The sequence below is a fragment of the Hyperolius riggenbachi genome, chromosome 8 (genome assembly GCF_040937935.1).
Source record: "Hyperolius riggenbachi isolate aHypRig1 chromosome 8, aHypRig1.pri, whole genome shotgun sequence".
NCBI lineage: Eukaryota > Metazoa > Chordata > Amphibia > Anura > Hyperoliidae > Hyperolius > Hyperolius riggenbachi.
Window position 1 is genome coordinate 92,367,093 of NC_090653.1, and position 21,465 is coordinate 92,388,557.

The 21,465-nt window shown below is 46.0% G+C and overlaps 1 protein-coding gene across 1 annotated transcript in view; it reads left to right on the forward strand.

The window, feature by feature from the left end:
* The window catches only part of LOC137528264 (endothelin receptor type B-like), a 91,189-nt gene that overhangs the window by 23,175 nt on the left and 46,549 nt on the right, over nt 1-21,465 (forward strand). The window contains exon 4 of the mRNA XM_068249548.1: nt 1,010-1,211. Within this exon, the coding sequence (XP_068105649.1) occupies nt 1,010-1,211 (202 nt within the window). The remainder of the gene's footprint in view (nt 1-1,009; nt 1,212-21,465) is intronic.

Genomic DNA, 21,465 nt, shown 5'->3' on the forward strand with positions numbered 1-21,465 from the left:
AGTCTGTTATCTGGCAACGGCTGGGATCAGTGTGCTTTCTGGTTGCTTGAGACTTAATGTTAAAAATAGGCCCAGCTAATACTGTACTATAACTAACTCCATATACATACCATTAACTCTGTATTAAATGTTACAATACAGTAATTGAAAGCAAATTAACCTTGGGGGAGCTGTGGTATCCAGTCTTTAAGCACAGCAGACCCTACAAACACAGCCTAAGAAGTTGACCTTCAGCACTGTGAGTATAGCAGCTAATTGTGCTGATTGATTGATACTGCTGGTTAGTTCTGGTTAACCTGGACACTACTGTATTGTGATTGGATAATAATGTAATTATCAGCCAATACTGCATTTCAGTCAAGTCCATATAACAATGTTTGTGAGCAAGTTAGTTCACTTATCCTGTGGGTCCTGGGATCGCTAAACAACTTGACAACTTGTCTTGTGTGAGATTCATACAAATATCTCAGTACTGCTCCAGATCAAAATTACCTAAAGGAAATTAATTGACATAGTGTAATATTATTTGGCCATACGCCCACCACCACACCACCACTTGTGCGGAATTGCCCTTGCAGTGTGTGGACGTTGTTCAGATTACCACAGTCTGGGTTTAGGCTCATGAAAGGGCTCTCCCCTTCATTCCTCTTAATCTCTGTTCCTGGTCAAAATGAGAATTAGGCTTCAAAAGAGAATTAGGGTATAGAGGGTGATAGTAGAATACCAGTAAAATTACTTATATACTACTAGTACTATAGTGCCTATTTTTGCATAAGCACTAAGGATCTGCCTATTTGTACAGAATATGCAGTTATTGTGAATTATTTTAATAGTCTAGTTGCTGATATAACATGTTTGATAGGTACATACTGTTTGGTATCTCATAATATTTTGTATATTTATGAACAGTTGCAGTATTTTTGGTTCCTTGGGATTTATAATGAAAAAGACTTTGACTGTAACATGCAGACACATAAATGCTGAGCTAGGGTACTTTATTTTTTGACAGATATCGAGCTGTTGCTTCCTGGAACCGGATACGAGGCACTGGAATTACCCTTTGGAGGGCCATAGAACTCACTTTGATTTGGGCTGTGGCCATAATCCTTGCTGTCCCCGAAGCCTTTACCTATGGCTTAGAGGAATCTAAGAATCCATCTAAGAATCCACAGTGTAAGCTGCTAAATATGCCGTCATCATCTTTTATGAAGGCAAGTGATATGATTGTGAGTGGAAGCTATCGCAAAAGTAATCTATATGCCTTGCTGTTACAGTGCATCTAAGGCTTTTCTTCTCCTTCAGAGATTCCTGTTGTGTTGATCATAGATGGTAACTACAGGCGAGCATATTAAAACCTACTTACTGTTACTCAACATTTTTGATAAGACTCATGTGTGACGTCACCCTCCTATTCCTGTTCCCTTTACTGCAGTTTACCATTCAGCCTAAGATCCTGTACCGCACCCCACTGCCGAGCAATGAAAGTCTATGGAGACTTTCATACTGCCACGGTACGGTGCGATGCAACAGAAGTGATGTTTTTGCCGCATCCCCGATGCTAGGACAAAACTACTTTATAACTCGTGCTTGCATCGCTTTGCGTCGGGCCAGAAGTCAAGTTAGTCTTGCCGATGCAGAGTTTTTTAAAACACCGGAGTCGTGGTGCGCATGCACAGAAGCATATTTTTACAATAAGCTTCCATGTACTTCCACATACCCCGATGCGTCACTTCCTGCTTGGCTAGATGCCAGATGGGAAATACCGCATAGTAACCCGGTATTCCCCGAAGGTCTGTTTTTGGCAGTGCGGTGCGGCGTGTGCGCCACACCACCAGCTTGCTGTGTGAAACCGGACTCAGGGAAGTCTAAAGGCATTCAGTGCTGCAGGCAAAGTAACTGTAACGAGCAGCGGGGATACGATCTATGCCGCCCCCGCCGCTCAGCTTGGTCCGCTGCGCACTGGCCTCTCGCCGGTGCATAGCGTCAGGGCTATGCGCGCGGCCAGACCTTTATGCGTCTTGGAGACGCATCAGCTGACCTACGGGTCGGCTGATGTCACGAGGAGCGCTCCTCGCTCCTGATTGGTCTGGCTGGTGGGGGCGTGCCTGGGAGTCCCCTGCCAGCATAAAGACAGCGAGCTGTCAGTGGCTCGCTGTCTGCTGTTGCAAATACTTACGTGCTAGTGCTCAAACCTTAGATAGTATCCGGTGTGCTTTGATCTGGGAGGAAACCAGAGATTTCACACAAGACTAGGATTATTGTGTTATTTGTATATTGATATTCTGTGTATGACTCTGCCTATCCTTTGACCCTGCTCTTGCTTATCGATTCTGTACTTCTGCCCATCTGACTCTGTTGCTGAACTTTGCCTGATATCTCACTACTCTCTTGCCTGTCGATTTTGTACCGTATCTGCCCGCCTGTTACCGAACCCGATCCGTCTGACCATTCTACTCTCACCAGAGGGCCCTGACTCTGGTGAGGGGCTCTGTACTGTTAGTGCCAACCAGCTCCTCTGGTGAGGTATTACTATCTGTCAGAACCACTGTTGCACCAAGCACTACATTTCTTAACAGCTACTCCTTCTGATTGCCTGGTATACTTGTATTATTGGTGATTCTGCAGATCACCATATAATCAGGTTTATATCTGCATTATAGGTGATGCTGCAGATCACCTCATAATCAGAACTCTGTTTTTGCTGACACATATCGTTATAGAACAGCAGACCAAAATGTCTATGGATGCACTGCGTAGCCAGGTTGAGGCCCTGACCACAGCGGTTAATAATCTAACCGTAATAGTCAATACCCAACAGACACAAACCACCCAGTTGTCTGAGGTTGTTCGGACCCTCCAGTCTGCAACCGCACCAGTGCAGTCCCCTCCAGTTATTGAGCCTAGGATGCCCCTCCCTGAAAGGTTTTCTGGGCACAAATCTGATTTTCAGAACTTCAGAAATCGCTGTCTCTCTTATTTTGAAATGAGGCCCATTTCATCAGGGACAGAGAGTCAGAGGGTGACCTTCATTAAAACCTTATTATCAGGGGATTCACAGACTTGGGCATACAGTCTCCCTAGTGAGCATGAGGCCTTATCTTCAGTTCAGGAGTTTAAGACCTTGGCGATCATTTACGACGATCCGGATATTGCTAGTACTGCTGAGAGAAAGCTTAAGACCCTTAGGCAGGGACGCAACACAGTAGAGACTTATGCCGCAGAGTTTAGAAGGTGGGCTGTGACGGCTAGATCGGGACAGTTTGCCTTGTTAGTTTGTTTCCTAACAGGATTATCCGATCCGGTCTTCGATATGCTGCTAGGTCACCCGGAACCTAAGACAGTAGATGAAGCGATTGCGTTGGCGGTAAAGGTTGACCGCCGCATTCGTTATCAAAGACAGACTCGGGGAAAATATCCAGTGAGATCTTCTTCTGGTGCATCACCTTCACATTCTCCTCCTCTGGATGAACGGATGGTTAAACAAAATTACTGTAAAGAATCGTTATCCACTCCCTCTGATAGATGATTTGTTTTCTCAGGTTACTAATGCCAGTATCTTCTCCAAACTTGACCTCAGAGGGGCATACAACCTGGTCCGCATAAGGGAAGGTGACGAATGGAAGACGGCGTTCAACACGCCCAACGGGTACTACGAATATTTGGTTATGCCCTTCGGGTTATGTAACGCTCCAGCCGTCTTCCAAGAATTGATCAATGAGGTGTTCCGGGAGGTTTTAGGGCGGTTTGTCCTCGTTTACTTGGACGACATACTCATTTTTTCACCCAGTTTAGCTGAACACAGGGAACATGTGAAATATGTGTTAAGAAAACTGAGACAGAACTCTCTATATGCAAAACTAGAAAAATGTCTCTGGGGGCGGAGCTAGCAATGGCCGCGTGAGGAAGCAACTTACTGGAGCTCCCTCTCTTATCCACCAACCGAGGCTGAAATAGCTGTTTTCCCCGCAGTCTACCTACTCCTGAGTATGCCCGGGAAATCTAAGAGATCCTCCGGCAAAGAATCGCAGCCTAAACAAAACTCCTCCGTGCAGTCTAAGGTGTCCCAGTACCTCCGGAGAAACGAGGCCACGCAAACCCCAACGAAAATGGCCACGGCCTCACCTTCTTCCAGCCCAACGCAGAAACCGGCAGGGACAGGAGAACCCATACCGGACGCTACAGCTAAGGCACTGGGTGAGATCAGAGACTTTCTGCATAGTCTCCCCACCAAGAGCGACTTAGACGACCTTGCTAATCGCATTACTTCTGCTACCCGTGCGGAACTTCAAAGCATACAAGAAGATGTCCTGGAGCATGGAGGTCGGCTATCCACCTTGGAGGCAGAGACGGCAGAGATGAGAGCTGAAATAAAAGCCCTGACAGTGCAGCAAGAACAACAAAAAGCCACTAATGCTGCTCTCCGGGCAGGGATGGAAGATATCCAAAATAGAAGCCGCCGTAATAATCAGGGCTGTGGAGTCGGAGTCGGAGTCGTGGAGTCGTGGAGTCGGGCAATTTTGGGTGCCTGGAGTCGGAGTCGGGGAAAAATGCACCGACTCCGACTCCGACTCCTAATGAATTTGTAACTGTAATTAAAATAGAAAATATGATAAAATGTTCTATTTCTCAGATAATAGTCATTAAAAATAATGTATTTATACAGTACATATACAGTAATAGCTGTGCTTAGTCCACAAAAATGAAATAAACCAATCAAAATTAGTTACTTGTGCTGCTTCAATAAAGCAGTCCCCGTGTTTTTAAGGTCAGATATACATATCTGATTGTGACTGTATATGTGATGTGTACACGGGAATCTCTTATATATACTAAATAACATCTATGCTGTAAGAATAAAGCCTGATGTGTAGCTGTGTCAATAATAGAGATGGTCAACGAGATGGAAATAATTCTGCATTGATGCTGATTTATGCAAATGTATGCACTCCCTTTGCTGATGAAATCAAATAATTTGATATGTTGTTAAAATTTGGTTTGGTGACTACAAATTAAAGGGTAACTGAGACGGATGAAAAGTAAAGTTTTATACATACCTGGGGCTTCCTCCAGCCCCCTTCAGGCTAATCAGTCCCTCGCTGTCCTCCACCACCCGGATCTTCTGCTATGAGTCCTGGTAATTCAGCCAGTCAGCGCTGTCCGGCCGCATGCCGCTCCCACAGCCAGGAACATTCTGCACCTGCGCAATAGTGCTGCACAGGTGTAATATGCTCCTGGCGGCGGAGTGTGTGCATGCGCACTACGCCCGACTGGCTCAAGTACCTGGACTCATAGCAGAAGATCCAGGTGGTGGAGGAGGACAACGAGGGACTGATTATCCTGAAGGCGGCTGGAGGAAGCCCCAGGTATGTATAAAACTTTAAATTCATCTGTCTCAGGTTTACTTTGTTACACAGTAGTACTATACTCTACATATGCACTCCCCACAGAGCTGCAGGGAATCCACTGAGAATGCTGTGCACATTGAACACAGAGGTGTTGTCTGTTTACAATCTCCTCATTCCCCTGCAGAGTACCTGCACATCATTCTTACATGTACCCACACTTACATTGCCTAGGTCCTGATAGATGTTCTTTGTTCCGGTTTGTACCTTTTACAAGTACTCTTACCAAGGACTAGTTTTAGTCTAAAGGGAATAAATATAGTAGTCTACATATCCTTCTCACTTCAGTTGTCTTGTAAAATTCCTAAGCTTTGGCAGTTAAGAGACGAATTTCATGTTACATACTTTTAATAAAAAAAATTGTAATATGCAAATTAGAGGAGTCGGAGTCGAGGAGTCGGAGTCGGTGGAATCCTAAACTGAGTCGGAGTCAGAGTCGGTGGATTTTTGGACCGACTCCACAGCCCTGGTAATAATATCAGGGTCAGGGGCCTCCCAGAAGACGTTGTAGCTACACAACTGATACCCACACTGACCGCCATATTTAATGATCTCCTCAAGCTGCCACAGGACTCTGCCATAAGGTTTGATAGGGTGCACAGAGCCTTAAGACCACAGCCTTTAGCAAATGAACCTTCACGAGACGTGATTTGTCGTCTACATCTTTTCACTGTCAAAGAAGCAATAATGCAAGCAGCGAGGAAGACAGAGGGCATTGAATATGAGGGGCATCATTTACTCCTTTTCCAGGATTTGGCGCCATCAACACTCGCACAAAGAAGGGCCCTCCAACCGTTACTAAAAACCCTACAGGAATCGGGAGCCTCATACAAATGGGGGTTCCCATTTCAGCTACACATCTTGAAAGGAGACAAGACTTTTATGCTACGAACCCCAGCAGACCTGCCTGATCTGTACCTGGCTTTAGAAATACGCCAAGTCGACCTACCTGAATGGCAGCCGGAGAAGATATTCCTGGGCCTACCGCAACGCACGAGGAAACAAAGAAGGGGCAGAGGACAAATACAGCAGGAGCAACAAGAATAACACTGAACCGCTTCACATGCGATCCTTCTAGTACCTCTTACTTCACAGCCGATTCTGCATTCTCAGATAAGTACAATGGAAACTAGTTCCCCACTAATCTGTTGATATGATCGTGGGGGGGGGGGGGATGGGGGGGGGAGATACAATTGAGGGAGAAGAGAAAAAGGAGGATTGGTCCACAAATATCCTACTGACGGTATTACTACACAGTAACCGGGGGAACGTCTACCTGTCCTTGCTACACCGGCTTTTGGGTGGGGGGTCTAGGGGGGAGGGGAGCTACAAATTACCAAGCTCTTTGATGGCTTCCATGAACACGTGGGGATGTGAGCAGCTGGGGGAGCGGGGCCTGTTTGGATTCCATCGGCAAGAATCAATACTCTGTTATGCTCCTGGCAAGCTCGTTTCAGGACTACCCCTTCGCCAGATCTAATGTTTAACTGGGGACTCGATATACAGTTGTGTATTGGTGGCAGCGATAACGCTAAAGATAGAGCGTGGGAGGGAGGGCTAGTGAAGAAGCCGGAGTATGTGTCACTGAAAATATAGGCACCTGATATTACTGCTGTGATGTTTCTATAGATAGCCATACTATGGGGAACTGTGGACTACTTATTTGAATTGCTTGAGTATACTCTCACGACATATGTGTGGGGAGACGGCTATGCCGAGTTAGATTCGGGAGCATGCTACTCCTCATACATATAAATGTATCTACATTTTTAATTACAGTGTAATTGTTTATATATTTGCACCCTATGGGTGCGATGCCCCGGGACAGGGATGGAGACAGACACGGGAAGTGGAAGCACACACCCCGATTTGCAACGTGCTGCTCCATATGAAAAGACACAAATAGATCTGATAATCTTTATTGAACCTGGAGCAGCGCCCCGTCAGGGCATTCTTGATGCACACTCAAACTCTCTCTGAATATAGCTCATGAGTAGGATGCCTCACATGTACTGGGAGCGGTTAACGGGGCAGAAATATTTACATGCATACTAGGGGCTCAGGGAATAACGCCCAGATCCACTATATGGGGTGTGTGACGTGACATTGGTGCTCTTCTCTCCGTCCGTGTCTGGGGGCATAATAATAATGGCACTTTCTTCTGCTATAGGCCTCACATAATGCCTTACTGACTCCCAAAGCACTCTAAATAGATGCAATTAACCCCCCCAGGAAAGAGCTTTGCATGCCTGCGGAAGCGAAATAAGAATAGGCTCCTCCCCCTTATGGCCCCTTTCCCTCCTGTAGGTCAGAGAAAATGAGGTGTACTCCCTGGAATACAGATAAGAAATATATATAATTAACCATTGTGAGTGTACTCTTCCCTCGGCCCTCCCTCGGGTGCCTCCTCCCCTCACGCCCAGCACAGAGATAAACAAGTCCCTAAGACTTATTGCACTTAGTGCAAAGGATATTCGGCTAGAGGTAAGAGATCAATGCGAACACTAAGTGTCTCGCAATGCGGTACTTGGTGTAGTAGGTACGACAACTTAATTAATAATATCTATAAGCACTAATAACATGATGGTGGAGGAGAGAGGGAGCTGCCATTTCATGTGGCAGTGTGTGGCATCCTTTTTCCCTCATAGGACTGCCCTGATCAGACAGGGCAAGAAAATGGCGATGGCCAAATACTTTAAGGTTTCCCTTCCGTTGAAGGACATGTTAATGTTTTGGTTTAATGTTATCACATTTATTATACGCTATGACAGCAGTAAACATGACTCTCTCATGGGTGTTTCTTCCTGGTTAATAGAAATCTCAAAAGTATCTTATGGCTAGCATGAAAATTGTAACCATCAATGCTAAAGGCCTTAATGTGCCAGAGAAAAGGAGTATTCTCCTAAAAGACATGTGGAGTCAAAGAGCCCAAATAGTATTTGTGCAGGAAACCCACTTCAAAGGGTCAGACCATCCGAAATTAAGAGACAGACGCTACCCAATCTCATATTACAGCACTTCTTCCCAGTCTAAAGTGAAATGAACCGCAATACTTATTAGTAGCTCTCTTCCCTACACGGAAATTGATACTAAAGTTGATCCCACAGGAAGATACATATTTGTCAAATGTCTCATCAAAGATAGAAAATATACCCTGGGGTCCCTCTATGCGCCCAACTCTGAACAAGAGCAGTTCTTCCAAAATACGATGTCAGTATTAGATACTTTTGCGGAAGGTAGCATCATCTTGGGTGGCGACCTAAATGTGGCCCTCACCCCAAATCTGGATACTTCACATGGAAGATCTAGCATTGCCTATGCAAAGTTAATCAAAATCAAAAAAGCCTTACAAAATAGACAGTTAATAGATGTCTGGAGGGCGACACATCCCACAACGAAGGACTATACGTTCTTTTCAGCAACCCACAAAGTATACTCCAGAATAGATTATATCTTGGTGTCACACAATCTCCTATCAGAATATATAACCTCTGACATAGGTGTAATCACGTACTCGGATCACGCCCCGGTACAAATGACGATAAATTGCAAAGCTAAAAGAGAGCTGCCGCTCACATGGAGACTTAATATTTCCATGCTACAAGACAAGGCCGTGAAAGAAGACATAGAGAAACAGATGCGAGAATACTTTCTGCATAATGATGTGGAAGATGTGTCGCCAACCATACTGTGGGAAACACATAAATGCGTAATGAGGGGAACTCTAATTAGACTGGGGACAAAACTAAAAAGGGAAAGAGAAGAAGTAATTAAAAAATTATTGGAAGAAATCCGTAACCTAGAATATAAACACAAACACCTACCCAATGCCAATGACCAGAAAACACTAAGCGAGACAAGACACAAACTTAACAAAATACTACAGGATAATGCCAAACAAGCGGCGCGCAGGTGTCAGCACATATTTTACTTACACGGAAATAAGTCAGGGAAACTCCTTGCAAGAGCACTAAAACAGCAACAACAGAAAACATACGTCCCCCACATAATAGATCAAGCAGGCACAAAACACATAAAGAGTGAATCTATTGCTAAAACATTCCAGGAGTTTTATCACAAACTCTACAACCTGACCCAAGAGCCCACGGGTACCTGTAAAAATCCCAGCCTCGCTGCTGCACAGGAATATATTAGCAACTCTAACATGCCAAAGCTGTCAGAGGACATGCAAAGGGAATTGGAGGAGCCGTTTACGGAGGGGGAGATTGGGGAGGTCATCAAGGGACTTAAAACAGGAAAGGCTCCAGGGCCTGACGGATTCCCTGCCGAGTACTACAAAAAATTCAAAAGCACTTTAACTCCTTACTTATGTAAGATGTTTAATGCGCTAGCAGGAGGAGGGGAATCAATTACCTTACCCAGACAAGCATTAGAATCACATATCACAGTAATAGCCAAACCACAAAAAGACCCTGCAGCCTGCGGCAGCTACCGCCCAATCTCGCTGTTAAATTCAGATCTGAAAATATTTTCAAAAGTGTTGGCGAACAGACTGGCAGAACACATGGGAGATCTTGTGCACTGGGATCAGGTGGGGTTCATCCCACAGAGGGAAGCAAGAGACAACACAATAAGAGCAATAGACCTGATCCAGCTCGCTCGGTCTGAAAACAAACCCTGCATGTTATTATCCACAGATGCCGAAAAGGCTTTCGACCGAGTGGGCTGGACATGGATGCGTACAGTGTTGCAGCAGATTAATCTGGGAGACAGAATGCTTGCCTGTATTAATGCTCTCTACACTGTCCCCACTGCCAAGATCAAAGTGAACGGAATACTCTTGGAACCTCTACATATCACAAACGGTACTCGGCAGGGTTGCCCTTTATCTCCTCTAATATTCGCTCTGGCCCTGGAGCCTTTCTTATGTAGGATCAGGGGAAACCGTGATATCACAGGGTTATCTATCAAAGGTACAGATCACAAAGTTGCAGCCTACGCTGACGACCTACTGTTTTTTATGACACGTCCTAGACTGACCCTTCCCAATCTCCTCTCTGAATTCGCTCAATTTGGAAAACTTTCCTTTTTTAGAATAAATTTCGATAAATGCGAGGCCCTTAATGTAGGGCTCCCTATAGAAGAAGTAGACAACATTAAAAGTAACTTCCCATTCAAATGGAACGACAAAGCCATCAAATACCTAGGCACTAACATTTCCAACTCACTTAAAAATACATACCTTTATAACTTTCCCCCTATGCTACATACATTAAAATCAGACCTAAAGAAATGGGAGCTGCCCCAGCTGTCATGGCTCGGGAGAATAGCGGTCATTAAAATGAACGCCATGCCCAGACTTCTTTACTTATTCCAAACGCTTCCAGTAGCGATCCCCATTTCATTCCTGCAACAAATGCAAACGACATTTAACGGGTACATCTGGAAACGGAAACCACCTCGCCTCCAGAGAAATATATTATACAATACTAAACAGAAAGGGGGGATAGCACTGCCTAATGTCCGGCATTACTATTACGCTGCAATACTAACCAGAGCAATAGATTGGTGCAGACATCAGGAGTACAAGCAGTGGGTGGGCCTGGAGGATTCCCTAACAGATTATCCAAATAGTAGCCTGCTGTGGACATTGGAAAAACCTCAACCTTCCTGGTGCTTACCACCTTTGTCACATTACCCTTTCTGTCTTTCATAAGGCAAATGCTATCTTGGGGCTCTCCCCCGGGCCCTCTCCACTGCTACCACTCTCACATAACCCTGGAATAGGGGGCACTGGAGGGAGCAGCAATAGAGAACGCAGAGAAAGAAAGGTCTGTTTTAAGGACATGTGTCAAGAGGGCAGATGGAGTGATATAAACGAACTCAGAGGAAGACAGGGGAACGAAAACATCCCTTGGTGGGAATACTTCCAATACAGGCATTTCCTAATGAGCCATGGAATCCAACCTTCCCAACTCAGACGTAACACTGATTTTGAGGAACTGTGCCTTGGTACAGAACCTGTTAGGAAAACTCTTTCTCGGCTCTATGCCATCATGTCAAACCTGGCAGAACCTCGCTCCTCATTCTTCCACACATGGGAATCAGAACTAGAGACCACCTTCACTACAGCACAAAAAGATAGAATGTGCATATTCACACATAAATCCTCCAAAACAACTAGGATCCAGGAGATTAACTATAAACTGCTCACTAATTGGTACTATACCCCTGTTAAGCTTCACAATATGTTTTCAGAGAGGGAAGACAAATGCTGGAGATGTAAGACAGAGAGAGGTACCCTATCACATATTATGTGGTTTTGTCCTGCTATCTCCGATTTCTGGAGACTAATTGAACGACTTATTAAATCTGTGACGGATAGAGCAGTTCCTTACACCCCTGAGTTCTACCTCCTTTATCTTAATGAGTGGACTATGAGAAGCTATAAAACCTCAGTGGTAAAACATGTCCTTAATGCAGGCAAATGCCTACTGGTACGACATTGGAGAAGTGAAGCATCCCCAGGTGTGGAGGAGCTGATGAAGGAAATGGATGGCATAGAGCTGATGGAAAATCTCACATACACAGCACTAGACAAAACGGAGGCCTATAAAAAGACTTGGTCTTATTGGAATTACTTTAGAACTACAGAAGAATTCCAGATGGTATTGAATGGCTCCTAGTTTAGCATAGGAGTAATAAAAGGGTAGTGCAAATAGGTCTGAGGCAAAAGTTGATGGTGATGCTTACTAAAAACAGAGTGAGGCACCAACAAATGAAATTAACACACAGGAGAGAAACACCCAGAGAGAAAACAGAGGGGGGGGGGGGGGGGAAGGGAGGGACATAATCATTAAAATTAACATTAAGAATGAGTGGACAAAAATCCATGCTATATAACACACTTATAGATCTTATGGATGGTTAAGCCTTATTGGGCCATATAATGTGAGTCTTTATAGCACCACCAATGACAATACATAAGTGATAAATATACGGTATATACTCTGTGCACTGGATCACATACACTCTTACAAGAAATGTTAAACCGCACGAAGTTAATAAGTTACTTAATGTGATCAATAATGTCTGTAATATGCAACGTTATTGCTTGCTATGTTTTCTAATGTCTCAAACAATTTCTAAAATAAAGATTATAAAAAAAAAATGTCTCTTCGAGGTATCCGAAGTCCCTTTTTTGGGTTATGTCATTTCTACTGCTGGTCTCACCATGGACCCCAGTAAAGTATCAGCTGTATTGGAGTGGCCACAACCTTTAAGGTTGAAGGCATTCCAGAGGTTCCTTGGATTCACTAACTACTATAGGAAGTTTATTAAAAGATTTTCCTCTTTGGTGTCACCCCTCACAGAACTTACCAAAAAGGGGGCAGACACTTATAATTGGTCGGCGGAAGCACAGGCTGCTTTTGCAACTTTGAAGGAGTTCTTTTGTTCCGCTCCCATTTTGCGACAATATTAATATCAATCTTCCCTTTATCGTAGTGGTGGATGCGTCTGAAGTAGGGGTTGGGGCTGTGCGGTCTCAACACTCCGGTCTTCAGGGCAGATTGCATCCGTGTGCTTTTTTTTCTCGGAAATTCTCTCCGGCCGAAAGGAATTACGATATTGGAAACCGCGAGCTCTTGGCGGTCAAACTCGCTTTTGAGGAATGGCACCATTGGCCCGAAGGAGCAGAGCATACATCACGGTTTATACAGACCATAAGAATTTAGAATATATCGAGGGGGCCAAGAGGCTTAGTCCCTGACAAGCCCGTTGGTCTTTGTTCTTCGCAAGGTTCAGGTTTGTCATTATGTACAAACCAGGAAGTAAAAACATCAAGGCAGACGCTCTGTCTAGATGTTTTGAGTCTGAAACCGTACAGCCACCAGCCCCCGAGAATATCCTGCCTGAAAAAGTAGTCTTGGCAGCCACTGAAACTTGGGAAGATTGGTCCATCACTTTAGGCCCCTTTCAACAGGACGTTCCTGAGGGTAAACCTGATGGGGTTCTATTTGTACCACTTCCTTTTTGCCTGCAGATATTACAGTTGTTTCATGCACATAAGAATGCAGGACACCCTGGGGCTGCTCGAACACATGATCTGCTTTTCAGATGTGTCTGGGGGCCTTCTCTGGCTCTAGATTGTAGAGAATTTGTGAAGGAATGTTACATTTGTGCCAGGAATACACCGTCTCGTCAGGTTCCTGGGGGCACACTGCAATCATTGCCAGTGCCTAAGGAACCATGGACCCATTTGTCCATGGACTTTGTGAGAGAACTCCCCAGGTCCGAGGGTAAGACAGTCATTTGGGTTGTAGTCGACAGGTTCAGTAAAATGGCTCATTTCATTCCTCTGGATGGACTCCCCTCTGCCCAAGAGCTGGCAGAACTCTTTGTTCAGCACATTTTCTGGTTGCATGGCATTCCGGAGAATGTGGTGTCAGATAGGGGAGTTCAGTTCGTGTCCAGATTCTGGAGAGCGTTCTGTCACCATCTTGGGATGGACCTGTCATTTTCCTCTGGCTACCACCCACAAACTAATAGACAAACTGAAAGGGTTAACCAGTCCTTAGAGCAGTTTCTCAGATGTTATGTGGCTGATGCACAACTGGAATGGGCGAAATTTTTGCCATTCGCAGGGTTTGCGCATAACAACCTGAAAAGTACTTCCTCGGGCTTCTCTCCCTTTCAGGTGGTAACGGGGAGATCTCCCAAATTTTCTCCTTTGCCAGTGGTGTCTTCTCCTTTTCCGGCTTTGGAGGATTGGCGGGGAACTTTGAAGGAAATTTGGGCTGTGGTTAAGAGGAATTTGGAAAAGGCTTTTCAGACACAAAAGAAACAGGCAGATAAAAAGCGGTCAGTGGAATGGCAATTCGTGCCAGGAGACATGGTGTGGGTATCAACCCGACATCTGGCCCTTAAACCGCCATCAGCGAAGCTGGGCCCCAGGTTTATACGGCCATACCCTGTTTCTAAAAAAATTAATGTCTCTTATGTCATTTCTCTGCCTCCCAGTATGAAAGGGGTAAAATTATTCCACGTGTCACTATTGAAACCAGCTGTGCATGTAGATTCCTCTCCCCCCCCCCCCCCCCCCCTCTGTGATAATTGAGGGTGAACCTGAATATGAAATTGAACAGATTTTGGATTCTCGTCAGGTGCGTAACTCGGTACAGTACCTTGTTCATTGGAAAGGGTATGGCCCCGAGGAGAGGTCTTGGGTACCAAGTAGCTGCATGCATGCGGAGGAACTTAAGAAAGAATTCCATGAGTTGCATCCTGAGAAGCCATGCAGGATGTGTCCGGAGTCCACGCCTCAAGGGGGGGGGGGGGGGTACTGTAACGGGCGGCGGGGATACGATCTATGCCGCCCCTGCCACTCAGCTTGGTCCGCCGCGCACTGGCCTCTCGCCAGCGCATAGCGTCAGGGCTATGCGCGCGGCCAGCGGCGAGACATTTATGCGTCTCGGAGACGCATCAGCTGACCTACGGGTCGGCTGACGTCACGAGGAGCGCTCCTCGCTCCTGATTGGTCTGGCTGGTGGGGGCATGCCTGGGAGTCCCCTGCCAGCATAAAGGCAGCGAGCTGTCAGTGGCTCGCTGTCTGCTGTTGCGAATACTTACGTGCTAGCGCTCAGACCTTAGATAGTATCCGGTGTGCTTTGATCTGGGAGGAAACCAGGGATTTCACACAAGACTAGGATTATTGTGTTATTTGTATATTGATATTCTGTGTATGACTCTGCCTATCCTCTGACCCTGCTCTTGCTTATCGATTCTGTACTTCTGCCCATCTGACTCTGTTGCTGAACTTTGCCTGATATATCACTACTCTCTTGCCTGTCGATTTTGTACCATATCTGCCCGCCTGTTACCGAACCTGATCCGTCTGACCATTCTACTCTCACCAGAGGGCCCTGACTCTGGTGAGGGGCTCTGTACTGTTAGTGCCCACCTGCTCCTCTGGTGAGGTATTACTATCTGTCAGAACTACTGTTGCACCAAGCACTACATTTGGATTGGCAAGAAGGACCCTGGAAAGTCTGTGTCCAGCAATATAACCCTCTATTTGCTAGGGATCTTGTAAGGAGAGATGATCCCCACCTCTAGCAACCTGAACTCAGGCTTTGTCCAGCCCCTTGCCTTAGGAAGAGAGTTTTGGCATTTTCTTAGATTATGCCATAACTCTATGGACGTCCGGCAGATGATATAACAACCAACAGTTTATGCTCTGTCATAATGTGCTGAAATCATGGATACCAATCATACCTAGTCTACCAGATTCCTTGTCGAGGGGATTGATATCTTAGGCTGTGGACCAGCTAGAAAAATCATTAACCTCTTCAAAGGTGTATTGACCCTGGCATATTATTCACTGTGAATTAGTATGTCAATGTGGAATTATATATATATATATATATATCAGAGTTGAATCAAAGGACAATATAGCCCTGTGTTCCAGTGGCATGGTGAATGTTTCTTTGACAGTTATTGGTTTATTCAGTGCATAGTGCTGTGCTGAACCCTCCACTAAGACCACAGTACACACACGCACACGCGCACACGCACACACGCACACACGCACACACGCACACACGCACACACGCACACACACACACACACACACACCTCTACTTGCAGATTACCAATCTGTAAATGTCCATCAGTTTTAAAATTAGTGCGATCACTCCTTCCAGTTTCACAACGCTGTCCTCAGCTTGCACTGCAGTAAAACACCTTAGAAGAAAGGAAAAAAACACATATGGTGTAGCCCGTTTTACTTCTATTCTATCACCCTTACATGACAGGCAGGGCTGCTCATCCGGATTTCGGATATCCAAACTTTTTTACACTATCCGATCCGGATTCAGATTCTGGATTTTTTTTTAAATCTGGATAGCTATCTGCGGATCTTTTTATAGCCAACCCGGATATCCACGGATTTCACCCAGATATATCGAACCCGGATTTAATGGCAAAAAGACACACCTCCTCCTCCCTCTCTCTCTCGGATTTGTAGGATGTCAAAAGCCAGCTTACATGCATTGGCCAGGAATCGAACCAAGGCCCACTGCTTGGAGTGCAGCTATGCTCTCCACTATACTACCGACAGCACTACATACTGAAGCCAGCCTAGCATGTACCATTGCGATATACCCAAGAGAAAAATGAGCTTGCTTATTTGCCTAATTTGAAGTCTGGAAGATTCCAGGGCAAGGGTGGGAAGGATTAAAAGCTAGGTGGCCATGCAACCCTTCCTGCTAGGGATGGCCTTCCTTTTTTTTGTTCAACAGTTGTCCGAAGAAAACCCCAGATAGCCATTTAGCAGCCATGACCTATACACAGTCCTTGTGACACGATTGGTTAGTGCATTGGGCTGTTAACCGAAAGGTTGGTGGTTCAAGCCCACCCAGGGATGACCTTGCATTTTGTGCTCAACAGTTGTCCGAAGAAAACCCCAGATGGCCATTTAGCAGCCTTGACCTATACACAGTCCTTGTGGCACAACTGGTTAGTGCATTTGGCTGTTAACCGAAAGGTTGGTGGTTCAAGCCCACCCAGGGACACCCTTGCCATTTGTGTTTTGTGAAGGGAACTAATGTACCCTTCTTAAACTTGAAGATTGTATACAAACATAAGCAGACTGCAGAGTGGCGCAGCAGAAGTGTGCTGGGCCCATAACCCAGAGGTTGATGGATTGAAACTATCCTCTGCATGATTTCATTTTTGCACCTCGCTTTATCGCATGGGTAAAACTGTTTCCATAGCCCTGTAAGAGAAAGTGTAATAAGCGCCCTGCCGTAACATAGATATTACGTTAGCTAAGACTACTTCTGGGCCTTTCTTGTAGTTGAAGAGATGAGTGAACTGTGACACCACACTTAAAAGAAAAACAAAAGAAAAAAACAGCAAACAGAGAAGCTTCCTCATATTGGAGCATTGGATTTGGTAAAGTCTTAAGCCAATGTGTTGTAAGACACAAGTAAGTTTTAGGCTAGCAGGAATGGTAGCATGGCCACCTAGCTTTTCATCCTTCCCAGGCCAGCTAGGCTGGCTTTAGCCTGTAGTGTTGGTAGTATAGTGGTGAGCATAGCTGCCCTCCACGCAGTTGACCTGGGTTCGATTCCTGGGTTCAACTCCTGGGTTTGATTCCTGGCTAATGTATGTGAGCATGCTGTAGTGTTGATAGTATAGTGGTGAGCATAGCTGCCCCCGACGCAGTTGACCTGGGTTCGACTCCTGGCTAATGTATGTGAGCGTGCTTTTGACATCCTACAAATCCCGCAAGACAAGATACTCCGGAGGAGGAGGAGGAGAGGAGGGAAGGTGGGTAAAAGGCTAGAAATGTTTTTAAAGCATTTTGAAAGGCACTTCCGGTTTTTATATCCGGATATCCGAATAGGTCGGATATCGCGGATAATGCGTTCGGATATCCGCGTTCATGCGGATATCTAAAAGTTCGGATTCGGAAATATCCAAATCGGATCCGGATATCTGGGTACCCGGATCCGGATCAATTCGGGTTTTAAAAAGTACTACCCAAGCATCCCTGATGACAGACATCCAAGAACATACAAGGTGTGAAAACACAGAAGGGGTCCACCACCTGCGGGCTCAGGCGCTCCCCTCCATATGTCCCCGCTCACCAGATAACCTCTTTCAACCAACAGTCAATGTCTGCCACCTGGGCACTTCCACATGGATGCATCTGTAACCAAACTTAGAGAAATCGACTATGACTCAGCTTGCGTGTCCTGTACGCTATTCGATTCGGATTCAGATTCTGGATTTGTAAAAAATCCGGATAGCTATCTGCGGATATTTGGGCGCCTAACGTGGATATCCGGATCCGAAATACTGTAACTAAGGAGATGACGTCCTCAAGCCAATCAGAGGGCTCCCAGCAGAAGCTATAGCAACCAATCACAGAGGGGAACCCTGGCCAGCCCCACCTGACCTCATTGAGCCAATCAGAGGGCTCCCATCCTAAACCCTTGCACCCAATCACAGAAAGGAACACTGGCCAGCCCCCCTGTATATAAGGAGGGCTGCCATGATGAGACATATTGTCTTAGCTTGCTGAATGCTCACTGAGAGACATGCTCCAGTGCTGGTGGCCTAGGAAGGGCTGTACACAGTTATAAACCTAAAGCTTTTCAGTGATTAACCCCTTCACTATTAACCCTACACTATTGTTAAATCGTTAATGATCATTCATCATCTGCAGAATCACCAATAATACAGACGCTATACCTGATTATATGGTGATCTGCAGTATACTAGTATAGCTAGCAGAGAGTAAGGTGTGGTGTTTGGTGCAACAGTAGAATGATTGGATAGATCTCACCAGAGGAGCTGGTGAGTACTATCTGCAAGAACAATGCTAGACCTCACCAGAGGAGCTGGTGGGTACTAGCTATAACTGTACGGACTTCTCCAAAGGGGCTGAAGAGTCTACCAAGACCAATAACAATACCTTTACCAGAGGAGCTGGTAAGGTACTGACAGTACAATTGACTGAATAGTATAGCAAGACCTTGCCAGAGGAGCTGGCAAGGTACTAACAGCCCAAGTGACTGGATAGTTCAGCAAGACCTTGCCAGAGGAGCTGGCAAGGTACTAACAGTCACTAGAGCTGTACAAAAGTCTGAACGACACCAGAGAGGCTGGTGGGTTCTAATGGCTAGAGCCCCTCACTAGTGGCAAGAGCCTACTAGTGAGTAGAGTAGTCAGACAGGCAGAGTTCGATAACAGGCAGGCAGAGACGGTACCAAAACGGCAGGCAAGAGAATAGTAAATATCAGGCAGAGGTTCAGCAACTAAAGTCAGAAAGGCAGAGGTACAGAATCGTTTTAGCAATAGCAAGGTCAGAGAATAGCCAGAATCATACACAGGTAATCAATACAATAACAATCCTAGTCTGGTGTGAAGTCCTTGGTTTCAACACCTGGATACTAGTCTAAGGTCTGAGCGCTAACACGAGTGTATTCGCAACAGCAGACGAGTTGCCAATGACTTACGACGGCTTAAGAAGCCGGGGAGAGCCCAGCACCACGCCCCCTAGCAATCAGCCAATCCGGGCGGCGCAAGTCACTCCTGACGTCAGCCGACCGGCAGGTCCGCTGACGCGCCTTCTTCCAGCATAAAGGTCCTGTCTCCGCGCACAACAGAGACCCTATGAGCAAAAGACAATGCCGCTCCCGGAATGCTAGACGCCGCGGGGACGGACAAGGCCTGTGAATGGGGAACAAAGGCGGCTGCGGGTATAACATACGCATCCGCAGCCGCCAGGTTTACAGATGTTACAGATAGTCAGTGTGTGCTCCAGTGCTGCTGGCCTAGCAGTGATAAACCGAAAGCTGTTCAGTGATTAACCCCTTCACTATCACTACACTATTATTAAATCATTAATTAGCGTGATGTCATTTGTGTGACAGTTAGAATGTGTGCTGTAGGCAGCTGCTATGTGTCTGTGTGTGTGCTGTGCACAGACCAGGCCAGCTGCTGCCTGCTGGCCAGCTATTAGCCTTAGGTATAGGTTAGGTATTAGGGGATAGGATTACTGTGTTATTGTGTAGTTAGTACTGTAGTACTGCAGTCAGTGCTAGTATTTGTTAGAGTAGTAGTACTACTGTGTTAGCTTTCTACAGAACTGCTGTGCTGTGAGCAGTGGCAGTGTGACAGTGTGCACTAGTGTCTTCTTCACTGCTGTCTGACTGTCACTCAGCACTTGCCACGTGACACGTGCCACATGGCATGTGCCAATTGCCACGTCCAGCATGCTCCTGGCATGTGTTACACCTGCTGCTGCTGCATTGCCCTGCTCCTGCTGCCTGTGCAGCTCCCAACGCCAGGACAGGGTGCCACAGGCCACTGATACCACCTATATTTAACCCAAAACACAATTGCTGCATAATTATTTGGAGGTGTCTTGGCTGAAAACTGCCATGTCCCAGTTGTGCGGTTGGACTTTGGACACAATGTGGGCTGCACGACCGCTGTCTTGAACCTAGTCCTAATGTTAATTGACAGCCACTTTATTTACAAAATAATGATGCTACATGCCTCCTATACTATACTCTAAAAAACGTTTTTAAAGCAATTTAAAGGCCACTTCCGTTTTTTCTATCCGAATATCCGAATTTGCCCGGATATCCCGGATACCAGGGTCGGATATCCGTTTCGGATTGGAAAATTTTGAACTCGGATATCAGTCCCGGATCGGATAGCGGGGTATCCGGATCCAAGTCGGATCCGGATTTTAAAAAGGAGTATCCGAGCAGCACTGTTTGTAAACTTTTTATTATATTTTTCATGGGACAACACTGAAGAATAACCTAACACGCAGCCATTAATATCTAAACCAATGTCTAAACAGACGAGCGTACACCCCTAACAGGGTGGGACTAACCATGACGCCACCTGAACCAAGTGCATCAGGCAGCATCTTCCAAGGGGCGACATTGCACCAATTGCCCCACCACCACTCCTTTACCTGCTGCAGCGTGGCCTACGGAGTCCGGTTCCCCTCTGCCTCACTGGCACTGCACTGTCCGGTATGCACGGTGGTAGTACTTAACCACTTGCCAACCGCCCACAGCCGATGGGGGGCGGCAAAGTGGACGCCGAAAGGACCGCAATACGCCCAAGAGTGTTGCGTCCTTTCGCCAGTGCATTAATTACATCTGTTCTTCCCTGTAATAACCCACTGATCACCTGCCAATCACCTATAACCCAGCAATCACCCGCTTTCACTGCCACCCATCAATCAGCCCCTAACCTGCCCTTGCGGGCAATCTGATCACCCACCCACACCATTAGATCGCCCGCAAACCCGCCGTCAAATCACCTCCCAAGTGTATTGTTTACATCTGTTCTCTTCTCTAAACACCCACTAATTACCCATCAATCACCCATCAATCACCCCCTATCACCCCCTATCACCACCTGTCACTGTTACCTATCAGATCAGACCCTAATCTGCCCCTTGCGGGCACCCAATCACCCGCCCACACGCTCAGATTGCCCTCAGACCCCCCCTTATCAATTCGCCAGTGCATTATTTACATCTGTTCTTCCCTGTAATAACCCACTG